The 13,317-nt window shown below is 36.4% G+C and overlaps 1 protein-coding gene across 1 annotated transcript in view; it reads left to right on the top strand.

The window, feature by feature from the left end:
- The window catches only part of LOC131851811 (structural maintenance of chromosomes protein 6), a 33,701-nt gene extending 20,642 nt beyond the window's left edge, over positions 1-13,059 (top strand). Inside the window, exons 13-18 of the mRNA XM_059202372.1 lie at positions 7,844-8,031; positions 8,475-8,643; positions 9,447-9,557; positions 11,083-11,283; positions 11,782-11,915; positions 12,963-13,059. Coding sequence (XP_059058355.1) covers positions 7,844-8,031; positions 8,475-8,643; positions 9,447-9,557; positions 11,083-11,283; positions 11,782-11,915; positions 12,963-12,984 — 825 coding nt within the window. The 3' untranslated portion in view covers positions 12,985-13,059. The remainder of the gene's footprint in view (positions 1-7,843; positions 8,032-8,474; positions 8,644-9,446; positions 9,558-11,082; positions 11,284-11,781; positions 11,916-12,962) is intronic.
- The last annotated feature ends 258 nt before the right edge of the window (positions 13,060-13,317 follow it).

Below are 13,317 nucleotides of genomic sequence, written 5' to 3'. Positions count from 1 at the left end.
AGCGCTGGCAATACTAAGATTCAATGCCATCCCATAAAAGCGGACTCGCTGCATGGTTACAATGTACCAAAATAAAAAATCTTCCAAATTTTGTTCAAAGCCAACCTCGGCGACCATCTTGGATTTTTCCATTTTGATACTTCTGACGTATATATTACATGACGACAGATATATTTCGTCCATATAATGTACAGAGACACGGTCCTTTTAAAATATTCGGTCGGTTCCTTAGTAAATATTACTTTCTACGAAAATCTATGCATGGTGTTGCCCCCTAATTTTACAAAAAATTGCATAAAACTATTAAGATGAGATTTATTATAGATACCCGTCACTTTTATGTTTAAATGTCGAAAAAAAATTCCCACATTTAAGGTTTGCAAAATTACCCAAAAATCGGGGAAAATTTGTAGCCTATATAATACTTCACGTCTTTGCTCCATAGAAGTAACTTGCTGTAAGAAATAAAATACTACCCCAAAAATGAGTTTTAAAACGTCCCTAAACTTGTCATCGGGAATAAAGTACCCTAACTCGGCCGCCATCTTGAATGATTCCATTTTAAATAGTTGTTTTAACATATACACCTTGGTGAGAAACATTTCGTCCATACATTGTACAGAGCCAAGGTAACTCCTTCTAGTAGTTCCTAAGTACTGTTTACAATGGAAATCTATATATGGTGTTGCCAGCTCATTTTAACAAAAAACACCTAAGACCCCTTGGGGATTATTTTTGACAGATCGTCATCATTGTTTGGTCTAAAATGATGAAACAAAAAATTCCACGTTTTTTTTTACTTCTCTCCGATATTACCCTAAAATCGGGGAAAATTTTTAGACCAGATAGTGCTTCGTACCCAGAGTTTCCACTGTTCCATAAAAGTCAACTCGCTGCAGTGACGATGGGTACCTGAAAATTGAATTTAAAAAAGTACCCTAACTCGGCCGCCATCTTAGATTTTTACTTCTTAATACTTTTGACGTATTCACCCTAATAACAGAAACATTTCGTCCATACATTATGTAGAGTCTCGGTGACTTCTTCTTGTACTATTCCCTAAGAAAACTGATCTAAGATGTTGCCAAATAATTGTGACAAAAACCAATAAGGGGATGATTTTTGACAGATATCCATCATTATTTTGTTTGAAATATCGAAAAAAAAATCCCACATTTTGGACTTGTCTTCTAAATTACCCAAAATCGGGGAAAATTTTCATACCATTTTTCCTTTTTCGTCCATATATTGTACAGAGACACGATCCTTCTAGTGGGTCCTTAGTAAATATTACTTTTTACGAAAATCGATGCATGGTGTTGCCACCTAATTTTACAAAAAATCGCATATAACTATTAAAATGATATTTATTATAGATCTCCGTTGCTCTTATATATAGTTTGTCGAAAAAAAAATCCCACATTTTGGGTTTGCAAAATTACCCAAAAAACGGGGAACATTTGTAACCTAGGTAATATTTCGAACCGAAATCTACCACGGCTCAATAAAGGTCGACTCGCTGCAGGGAAGCCAGGTAAATTTATCATCAGAGAAAAAATACTCAAACTCGGCCGCCACCTTGGATTTTTCCTTTTTTAAATACTTTTAACTTATCCACTTTGGTGACAGAAACATTTTGTCCATACATTGTACAGATGTAAGGTGACTCCTTCTAGTACTTCCTTAGTACTGTTTACTATGAAAATTAGTTAATACTTCGCACCGAGAGTTTCCATTCCTCAATAGAAGTCAGTTCGCTGCAGGGTTGATAGGTGCCACAAAACTGAATTTACTAAAAAGACCTTAAAATTGTCATAATAAATAAAGTATCCTAATTCGGCCGCCATCTTGGATTTTTCCTTTTTAAATACTTTTAACACATACATTTTGGTGACAGAAACACTTCATATATACATTGTACAGAGCCCAGGTTACACCTCTAGTTCCTTAGTACGGTTTACTATGAAAATCGATGTATGGTGCTGCCAGATGATTTTGACAAAAACCACCTAGGATCCTTTGGGGGATGATTTTGAACCAATGCTCATCACTGTTTTGTTCAAATTAACGAAAAAAAAAAAAAAATTCCCACGTTTTTTTACTTTTCTCCGAAATTACCCCAAAATCGGGGAAAATTTTTAGACCAGGTAAAATTTTCCACCGAGAGTTTCCATTGCTCTATAGAAGTCAACTCGCGTCAGGGATTAATTGTACCCCAAAATTGAATTTTAAAAAGTCCCTAAAATTGTCAACATAAATTAAGTACCCTAACTCGGCCGCCATCTTAGATTTTTACTTTTTAATACTTTTGACATATTCACCCTAGTGACAGAAACATTTCGTTCATACATTGTATAGAGCCTCAGCGACTCCTTCTAGTTCTATTCTCTAAGAAAACTGATGTAAGGTGTTGCCAGATAATTCTGACAAAAAACACCTAAACTCAATAGGGGGATTGTTTTTGACAGATTTTCATCATTCTTTTGTTTGAAATGTCCAAAAAAAATTTTCCCACTTTTTAGGACCTATCTCAAAAATTACCCTAAAATCGGGGAAAATTTTTATACCAGGTAATACTTTGTGTTGAGACACATCATCTCTCCATAGTAGTCGACTGGCTGTGGGGTTGCCAAGTGTCCTAAAACTACATTTAAAAATATCCCAATTTTTCTCCGAAAAGCAAAACTCCCCTATCTCTGCCGCCATCTTGGATTTCTAAAATTTCATAATTTTCCCTAGAGGCCGAGTCCTTCGGCTATCCGACGCCGTACAGTGCGTTGAGCTAGCATACTCGTAGGTACCCTATCAATTTCAGTTTTTGAAGCTAGACCTCAATTTCAAAATTTGTCCGATGATGTATGGGTGTTGCCAGCAAATTCTGAAGAAATCCACCTAAAACCCTTCAGGGGACGATTTGTAGTAGACCAAAACGAGTTCTTCATTTAAAATGTCAAAAAAAAAAAAAAAAAAAAAAAAAAAAAAAAAAAAAAAAAAAAAAAAAAAAAAAAAAAAAAAAAAAAAAAAAAAAAAAAAAAAAAATTTCCCACTTTATGGGACTTTTTTCCAAAATTAACCCAAAATCGGGGAAAATTTTAGACCTGGCAAATCTTCTTACTCAGACTTACCCATGTCAGTAGGTGGCGTTTAGCTGCAGGGTTGCCATGTGCAGCAAAAACTCGATTGAAAATATCCCAAATTTTTTCCAAAAACTAAATCTCCCATAGCTTGGTCGCCATCTTGGATTTTTGAAATTTCATAATTTTCCCTAGAGGCCGGGTCTTTCAGCCTCCCAATGCCCTATAATAGGGATCGGTAGCTCCCCCGCAAGTACCCTAGGAATTTCAGTTTTTGGAGAGACACCCCAATTTCTATTTTGGTCAAACCATGTATGGGTGTTGCCAGCAAATTCCAACAAAACCCACCTAAAACCCTTTAGGGGATGTTTCTCGATAGGCCTTGATGCCTCTTTTGTCAAAAATGCCGAAAAAATTTTTTCCCACTTTTTGGGACATTTCTCCCAAATTACCCTAAATTCGGAAATTCTTTTTATCGCTGGCAATACTTCTTACCGAGACCCATCATCGCCCCATAGAAGCCGACTCGCTGCGGGGTTGCCCTGTACCTAAAAAATGATTTTGAAAATAATCCGGATTTTTAGGACCAAATTCACACGCCCCCAACTCGTCGGCCATCTTGGATTTTCGAAATTTCATAATTTTCCCTAGAGGTCGGGTCCTTCGAGTTTCCTATGCCCTACAACCGGTGTCGCCAGCACCCCCGCAACTACCCTGGGAATTTCGGTTTTTGAAACCCTAGAAAATTTTCAACCAGTTTTTGGCAATTTTTTCGCCGCCATCTTGGATTTTAATTTTTTGTTTTTACGCCATATTCTGGGTCCCGCCGAGACGTGCCAAATCACTCTTTGAACGGAATCGATCCGAGCGAAACTGTAAAAGTTAGCCGCCATCTTTGTCCGCCATCTTGGATTTTCCCAAATTTCGGAATTTTCTCGTGGTCACCCTAGCCAAAGGAACATTTCCCCCATACATCGTCTCGACCCCCGGACGCTCCTTCTGGGAGAACAACTATGTCAATCAGTGAGTGAGTCACCGTAATGCAGCTTTATATATTATAGACTAGAGGGTGCGTGTGTGCGCGGGCCTCAAGAGGCCCGCGAGGCGTTGTCGTTGATTTTTTTGTGCAGACGGTTTTCTTTTCGAATAGACTTGGTTGGCAAGTAGAGTTGTCTGTTTTGATACGATTAGGTGACTTCCTATTGTAACAGTGAATTTTTGTTTCACGTGTACCATCCTGTGGCGAAACTTTGAATTGTAATGGTCACAATACAAAACCTAACCTAACCTACCTTTTTGTTTACTATATTATTCTGTGGCTTTAATTTTTATTGCAATGGTCACAATACAAAACCTCACATTACCTACCTTTCTGTATTAGTATACAGAAATGTATGCTTAGTGTTGCCACCTAATTTTACAAAAAAATCGCATGAAACTATTAAGATGAGATTTATTATAGATCCCCGTCACTCTTATGTTAGAATGTCGAAACAAAAAATTCCCACATTTTGGGTTTGCAAAATTACCTAAAAATCGGGGAAAATTTGTAGCCTAGATAATATTTCAAACCGAAATCTACCATGGCTCAATAAAGGCCGACTCGCTGCAGGGAAGCCAGGTACCCCAAAATGTATTCCTAAATTTATCATCAGAGATAAAATACTCGAACTCGGCCGCCATCTTGGATTTTTCCTTTTTGAATACTTTTAACTTATCCACTTTGGCGATTGAAACATTTTGTCCATACATTGTACAGAGCTAAGGTGACTCCTAGTAGTTCCTTAGTACTGTTTACTATGAAAATTAGTTAATACTTCGCACCGAGAGTTTCCATTCCTCAATACAAGTCAATTCGTTGCAGGGATGATGCCACAGAACTGAATTTTAAAAAGTTCTTAAAATTGTCATCATAGATAAAGTATCCTAATTCGGCCGCCATCTTGGATTTTTTATTTTTAAATACTTTTAACATATACACTGGTGATAGAAACATTTCATCCATATATTGTACAGAGCCCAGGTTACATACACCTAAGAGTTCCTTAGTACGGTTTACTATGAAAATCGATGTATGGTGTTGCCAGGAGATTTTGACAAAAACCACCTAGGGCCCTTTGAGGGATAATTTTGGACCAATGCTTATCACTGTTTTGTTCAAATTGACGAAAAAAAATTCCACGTTTTTTTACTTTTCTTCGAAATTACCCCAAAATCGGGAAAATTTTTTGGACCAGGTAATATTTCCCACCGAGAATTTCCATTGCTCTATAGAAGTCAACTCGCTGCAACGTTTAGTGGTACCCCAAAATTGAATTTTTAAAAGTCCCTAAAAATGTCAACATAAATTAAGTACCCTAACTCGGCCGCCATCTTAGATTTTTACTTTTTAATACTTTTGACGTATTCACCCTAGTGACAGAAACATTTCGTTCATACATTGTATAGAGCCTCAGTGACTCCTTCTAGTACTATTCTCTAAGAAAACTGATGTAAGGTGTTGCCAGATAATTCTGACAAAAACCACCTAAAATCAATAGGGGGATTGTTTTTGACAGATTTTCATCATTCTTTTGTTTGAAATGTCCGAAAATTATTGTCCCACTTTTTAGGACTTATCTCAAAAATTACCCTAAAATTGGGGAAAATTTTTATACCAGGTAATACTTTGTATTGAGACACATCATCTCTCCATAGAAGTCGACTGGCTGTGGGGTTGGCAAGTGTCCTAAAACTACATTTAAAAATATCCCAAATTTTCTCCGAAAAGCAAAACTCCCCTATCTCTGCCGCCATTTTGGATTTTTACTTCTTAATACTTTTGACGTATTCACCTTAGTAACAGAAACATTTCGTCCATACATTATGTAGAGCCTCGGTGACTTCTTCTTGTACTATTCCCTAAGAAAACTGATCTGAGGTGTTGCCAGATAATTTTGACAAAAACCACCAAAAATCCTTAAGGGGATGACTTTTGACAGATTTTCATCATTCTTTAGTTTGAAATGTCGAAAAAAAATTTTTCCACTTTTTAGGACCTGTCTCAAAAAATACCCCAAAATCGGGGAAAATTTTCATACCAGGTAATACTTTGTGTCAATAGACATCATCTCTCCGTAGAAGTCGACTCGCTGCGGTGTTGCCATGTGTCCTAAAACAACATTTAAAAATGTCCCAAATTTTATCCGAAAAGCAAAACTCCCCTATCTGTGCCGCCATCTTGGATTTCTAAAATTTCATAATTTTCACTAGATGCCGGGTCCTTCGGCTATCCGACGCCGCACAGTGCGTTGACCTAGCACACTCGTAGGTACCCTATCAATTTCAGTTTTTAAAGCTAGACCTCAATTTCAATATTTGTCCCATGATGTATGGGTGTTGCCAGCGAATTCTGACAAAATTCCCCTAAAACCCTTCAGGGGACGATTTTTGGTAGACCAACAAGACTTTTTCATTTGAAATGTCGAAAAAAATTTTTCCCACTTTATGGGACTTTTCTCCAAATTTAACCCAAAATCGGGGAAAATTTTTAGCCCTGGCAAATCTTCTTACTGAGACTTACCCATGTCAGTAGGTGGCGTTTAGCTACGGGGTTGCCATGAGCAGCAAAAACGCGATTGAAAATATCCCAAAATTTTTCCAAAAACTAAATCTCCCATAGCTTGGCCGCCATCTTGGATTTCTGAAATTTCATAATTTTCCCTAGAGGCCGGGTTTTTCAGCCTCCCAATGGCCTACAATAGGGATCGGTAGTATCCCCGCAAGTACCCTAGGAATTTCAGTTTTTGGAGAGACACCCCAATTTCTATTTTGGTCAAACCATGTATGGGTGTTGCCAGCAAATTCCAACAAAACACATCTAAAACCCTTTAGGGGATGTTTCTCGATAGGGCTTGATGCCTCTTTTGTCAAAAATGTCGAAAAAAATTTTTCCCACTTTTTGGACCATTTCTCCCAAATTACCCCAAATTCGGGAATTCTTTTTAGCGCTGGCAATACTTCTTACCGAGACCCATCATCGCCCCATAGAAGCCGACTCGCTGCGGGGTTGCCCTGTACCTAAAAAATGACTTTGAAAATAATCCGGATTTTTAGGACCAATTTCACACGCCCCCAACTCGGCGGCCATCTTGGATTTTCCAAATTTCATAATTTTCCCTAGAGGTCGGGTCCTTCGAGTTTCCTATGCCCCACAACCGGAGTCGCCAGCACCCCCGCAACTACCCTGGGAATTTCGGTTTTTGAAACTGTAGAAAATTTTCAACCAGTTTTTGGCAATTTTTTCGCCGCCATCTTGGATTTTAATTTTTTGTTTTTACGCCATATTCTGGGTCCCGCCGAGACGTGCCAAATCACTCTTTGAACGGAATCGATCCGAGCGAAACTGTAAAAGTTAGCCGCCATCTTTGTCCGCCATCTTGGATTTTCCCAAATTTCGGAATTTTCTCGTGGTCACCCTAGCCAAAGGAACATTTCCCCCATACATCGTCTCGACCCCCGGACGCTCCTTCTGGGAGAACAACTATGTCAATCAGTGAGTGAGTCACCGTAATGCAGCTTTATATATTATAGATATTTAGACTAGCTATACTCGCGGTTGCACCCGCGTGAAACTTATAGCCTATATGTTAATCTGATGTACAAGCTATATTATTGTGAAGTTTCATTAAAATCCATTCAGTAGTTTTTGCGTGAAAGACTAACAAAATAACCGTCTATACATACTTCCACGTTTCTAATATTACTAAGATTGTTCTTGTATTTCTTAGGAAGAAATAGAGCAAGAGCAACTAAAGAATGACCAGGCGGTGAGTGAGCGGGACACGTGCAAACAGAAACTCAACCAGGACAGGTCCAAACTGGAACAAGTGGCGGTCATTTTAGAAGAGAAAAGGGCTAACATAGAAAAACTCATATACGAAGCAGTCAAGCTGTGCCCTAGAGTCCAGAATCCAAGGTAAACCCAACTACAATAAATGTTCAGTTGAATTAATTTTATAACTTTTATAATAGCGTACCATCAGTAGATAAATGAGTACACATTTATTAATAATATGTTGGACAATTCTATTTAGTCACAAACTAAGCAGAGGTTGTGTTATGTGCACTAGACAACTGATAGATATACTTAATTTTTAATATACATAGAAGGGGGGGGGGGGAGTACAAGATTGTTAAGTGGATTAATGATCTCATTTCTAACAATGTACCGTGTCAAGTTGACTTCCACACGTTTCCCCTTGAAAAGCATCGTGATAAATTTCTGGTGAATTTAGCCATGATGAGCTAACTGATACGACCTCAGGCAGATCTTATCATCTTTCACTAGTTGTACCGGGCGAGGAATCAAACCCACAACGCGTAATCTTGGTATATTTTTTTATTATTTTATTCTAACAGAGAACGAAGCATCGTGACCAGCGAACTGAAGAAGACACAGTTGAAACTGAACTCCATTCGTAGCGACGGCATGACGAAAGCGCAGGTCGCTGAGAAATTGTTACAAGTCGGCCGCAAATACAAACGCACCAAAGACACGTTGGACAGACTCAAGTACCTCATAGACGATGTGAGTGCATTAAACGTGTTACATTTTTAAAGAATACACAATTAGAATAGTCCGAACTAAAATATTTTTTGTGTGATTTTATACATACTGTTACACTAACTGTGACAGGAACGGAGAATGTTAGAAAATAGAAAAAAAAATAGAAATAATCTTTATTCAAATAAACTCATTACAAGCACTTTTGAATAGTCATATTTTGATTTTATCATTCATTCGGAATGCAGATTCATCACAAGAAGAATGAACAAGAAACTTGTGTGTTGCTCTTTTGAATAGATGTTTTTTTTATATAAATAAATACAGTATAATAAGTAAGAGGCATGCGATAATCAACATAGAAATCGCTACGCACTCATTATTACTGTAATCAGATAATATTGTCAGTGCTATGGATTTTAAGTTTTTCTATAAAATAATAATTGTCGTTAACGAAATCTTCAATTTTATAGTAAGCTTTTTTTGCAAAGGAAGTATTCTATATGACATTTAAATATATTATCAGGCAGATTTATAACAGACTCTGGTATTTTGTTGTAAAACCGTACTCAAATGCCATAAAACGAATTACTAACTTTAGTTAAACGACATTTAAGGTAAAATCTGTTTTTTATTGTTACGTAAGCTTTTATTAGTGTAATCACTAACTCTTTTGAAATTGTCTATATTCTTCCTGGCATATAAGATCTTTTCATAAATGTATTGAGAAACAAAGGTGAGGATTTTTGATTAAAAAATCGTATAATTCGTGTGACGTAACGTAGTAATGCTCCTATACTTTATAAACGTTATTATGTTGTTCGCAGATTCAAAGCACAACAGACAAGCATTTGAATTTCTGCCACAAAATGCAGACATACATCGCAAGGAGAGTACAATACTGTTTTCAGTCTATACTGACTTTGCGTGGTTATTCCGTGAGTATTTTTTATTTTTAATCTTATAATGTTAGCTACAAAATGGATATATTATTTTTTTAATAAAATACTTAAAACACCTGTATGTGATCTAGTAAACATCGAAATATATTTATGACTTCGTCCGCGTGGAGTTTTATTTTCTATTTCTAAAATAATAGATTTTTTCTAAAATAAAAGTCGCCTAAGTTACTCCTTATTACATCAGCTACCGGCCAAAAAAAGTCCTGTCAAAATCGGTCCAGCCATTTCAGAGATTAGCTGGAACAAACAGACCGACAGACAGACAGACAAAAATTGTAAAAAATGTTATTTTGGTGTATGTACCGTATTTATATTCATATGCATGTAGTAAAAAACGGTTATTAAAATATTACAAACAGACACTCCAATATTATGCATACGTATAGATGTATACATAAAAATAATTAAAGTAAGTTAGAAATGTAAATGTTGTAAGTTATTAGATACAATATAATTAGTGATGGAGATTACTCCGTCGCTGATCATATGAAAGTTTAAAAATCACTAACACTACTTAGTGATTTTAGACCTTTCGTGTTTAATACGCATTATTTATATTGTTAACCGGGGATAGTACAAAGCATTTTATGGTAAATAAAGGAATTTATCTCTCACGACGTTTCGACTAGGATGTACTGGCCGTAGTCACGATCTGTCTCAAGCTGTTGTTTATTCGTATTATGACCTAGTTAACGATGTGTAATAGACTTTAGTATACACTAATAGTTGATGATGTTTTTATTTTTTACGATGCTTATATCTTTTTCTTATAGATTACTAGATGTACCCGCGACTTCGTCCGCGTAAATTGTCGATACTTCCATATAACCTTTCATCTCCTCTTTCAACCCCTTACAACCCTGTTTTCGGATTAAAAATGTATTAAATGTGTACCAAATTTCTTTTAAATCGGTTCAGTAGTTTTGGCGTGAAAGCGAGACAGACAGACAGACAGACAGACATAGTTACTTTCGCATTTATAATATTAGTAAGGATAAGGAAGTAAGGATTGCAATATAACTATTTGTATCAATCTGTCTTATAGGGATTTTTTTTATTTGAAACACAACTCTTATTCTTACTCTTAACTGCTATACTATAATGTCTCCGCTAATATATTATACAGGTAAAGATTTTTTTTTTAATTCATCTATTACAAACAAAAAAGTTATTTTACTTTTTGATATTTGTTAAAATATTTTTTTAATGGTGTAAATGAAATGATGCACCCGTCTGCGCTAATGGTTTACGCTGGCGGGGTACCAGTGGAGGATGATAAAATGAGCATGAAGTCAGGTCAGTTAGCCCATCATGACAACTTCACCGGGAATTTAACATGATGGTTTCCAGGGGAAACCGCGTGGAGGTCAGCCTAACGTGGTTTGTTAGCAATGTGGATATTAGTCCTCATTACTAACAATCACCTCCCCCCAAATATGGATATTATAATATTTGTTAATATGGATATTTTAGTGATATGCGTATGTGGTGACATGTGCAGGGCCGCATGGAAATCGACAACGGGCGCGGCATGTTGGAGATCACGTGCACGGGACGAGAGTCGGGCGCGCGGCGCGTGGCGTCCTCCACGCGGTCGCTCTCAGGCGGCGAGCGCTCCTACTCCACCGTCGCATTCATTATGGCACTTTGGGAGTGCGTCGAACTGCCGTTCTACTTCATGGACGAATTCGACGTGTTTATGGTTAGAATTGTTTAATTTTGGTTCTATATTTTCTACTGTCGAGTGGCGTATGAACATGAACTTACCTTACTACTACTGTAAGTATTGAATGACTATTGAATACATGAATTCATCACGTGGCAGAGGGAAACTCCGAGCAGTTCCCGGGATTTATGACCCGGGTGTAGGTTTATTGCCGATGTTCGTACGTATTCTATTGTTCATTTTCATTTGAAAATACATATACATTTTTAAAAAGTAGTACCTTTAACAGTTCCTTAGTATCTATAAGTATACGCTCTACTTATTTTGTGATTAGATGCCCCGTGTGAATTGTCCAAAATTATTATTTAAAACTATACCCACCAGAGAAAAGTTCGCTTTTTTTCTTCAAAATGTAAAAAAACTTACCTGACAAGCTTCATGTTCATCATATTACCAAGATTCCAATATTTAAACTTAAATAAACATTTAATTTCATACCCATTTTATTGACAAGCATTTATTCATCAACAACAGGACAATGTGAACCGTAAAATAGTAATGGAGTTGTTAATCGACCACGCGCTGAAGAACAAGAGCCGCCAGTTCGTGTTCCTGACGCCGCAGGACACGTCCTCCGTCGTCGCCGGACCGCACATAAGTATACACATGTAAGTATTATTTATTTAAATATTGCGTGTAATGGAACTAACGTAAATTCACCACTATTAGCCATAGTAATCATAAGAAATGAAAGGCTGTTAGGGAGTGGGGAACTTGACAAACTACAGCGACCCCAAATAATGGGATAAAGTCAAGACAATGATGACGACTCATGGAAATGAGTTTTCTGCAGGACAGCAACAATTGATTTTTTAAATGTAACTGAAATGTCAAACAACTTGTATGACCCAGTTGCTGGTAAATGATAACCGTCAGCTATATACATGAGTGTTGAATAATTGATATATTTAGAGACTAACGTCGTAGTTATTACTCATCTAGCTGTTCATTAATATTGTAGAAAACACGAACCTATTTCACTAGTTTCGTAACATATTAAAATATAAAATGTATAATTGTTTGTTAGTGTGTATTTTTTATGACACATTATAAAAATGACCCAAAAAAAAAATGTTATGAGTGGACAACCCACTTAGCTGTATGAAAAATAGATAGTAGCTGATGCTCAGACCTATTTAATATGCTTATAAAATTTATAAAAATCGATCAAGCCAAGGTCAAGTTTCGGAGGAGTATGGTAACATTGTGACACGAGAACTGTATATGTTGACCGCGTCAAATACAAACAGTATATTAAATATATTCCTTAATTACTGTATAATTAGCAGGGACATCTTATTATTTGACGTCCGTGATAAGAATGAAAGAATGTTATGCCTCCCTCCTATACTATAATCTCACGCGCTACCTCGCTCTTCAACCGAAACAGTTTACAAAACTTCAAGAACCTTAGCCACGCGTTGCTGTGGCTATGTCTTGAATAAAATAATATTGCGACTGTAAATTGCGACGTAGGCTATCCTATCTTTCAAGTTGGATCAAATTGCACACAATGTGCAAATCAAATTTGCAATCGGTTCAGTAGTTTAGGAGTCCATCGCGGACAAATAAGGTGACACGTGTTTTTATTTATAAAGATTTTACATTTCGTATTAAAATATATGTAGTTGTTGAAGTATATTTTTTACTTGCAGGATGGCGGCTCCACGACCTTAAGTTACGAATGGTATTTTTATATGAACCAGTGAGATTTGTACCAATGTTATTGTTCATTCAATTTGTGATTAAGAATTAAACGTATTTTTATTAAATATTGATTATTATTTAACCACAAATAAATAACGTATAGTTCAATAAGTACATACTGTGGTATTTACCGTTCTTACTTATACCGATATATATACAATAAATAATAGATTTCCATAAACAGTACTACAGAAAGTTTCTCTTTCCAAAGATTGTTGATTGACTTTTGATCAACAGTATTAAGTTATTTTGTCAAATAGTAACTTACCTTTAAGATTATTATCCAAGATGGGTAAGCCAGAG

The sequence above is a fragment of the Achroia grisella genome, unplaced genomic scaffold, assembly GCF_030625045.1.
Source record: "Achroia grisella isolate CSIRO2021 unplaced genomic scaffold, CSIRO_AGI_Agris_v1 utg808, whole genome shotgun sequence".
NCBI lineage: Eukaryota > Metazoa > Arthropoda > Insecta > Lepidoptera > Pyralidae > Achroia > Achroia grisella.
The sequence above is the reverse complement of the archived record's forward strand: the minus strand, read 5'-3'. Positions and strand labels throughout refer to the sequence as shown.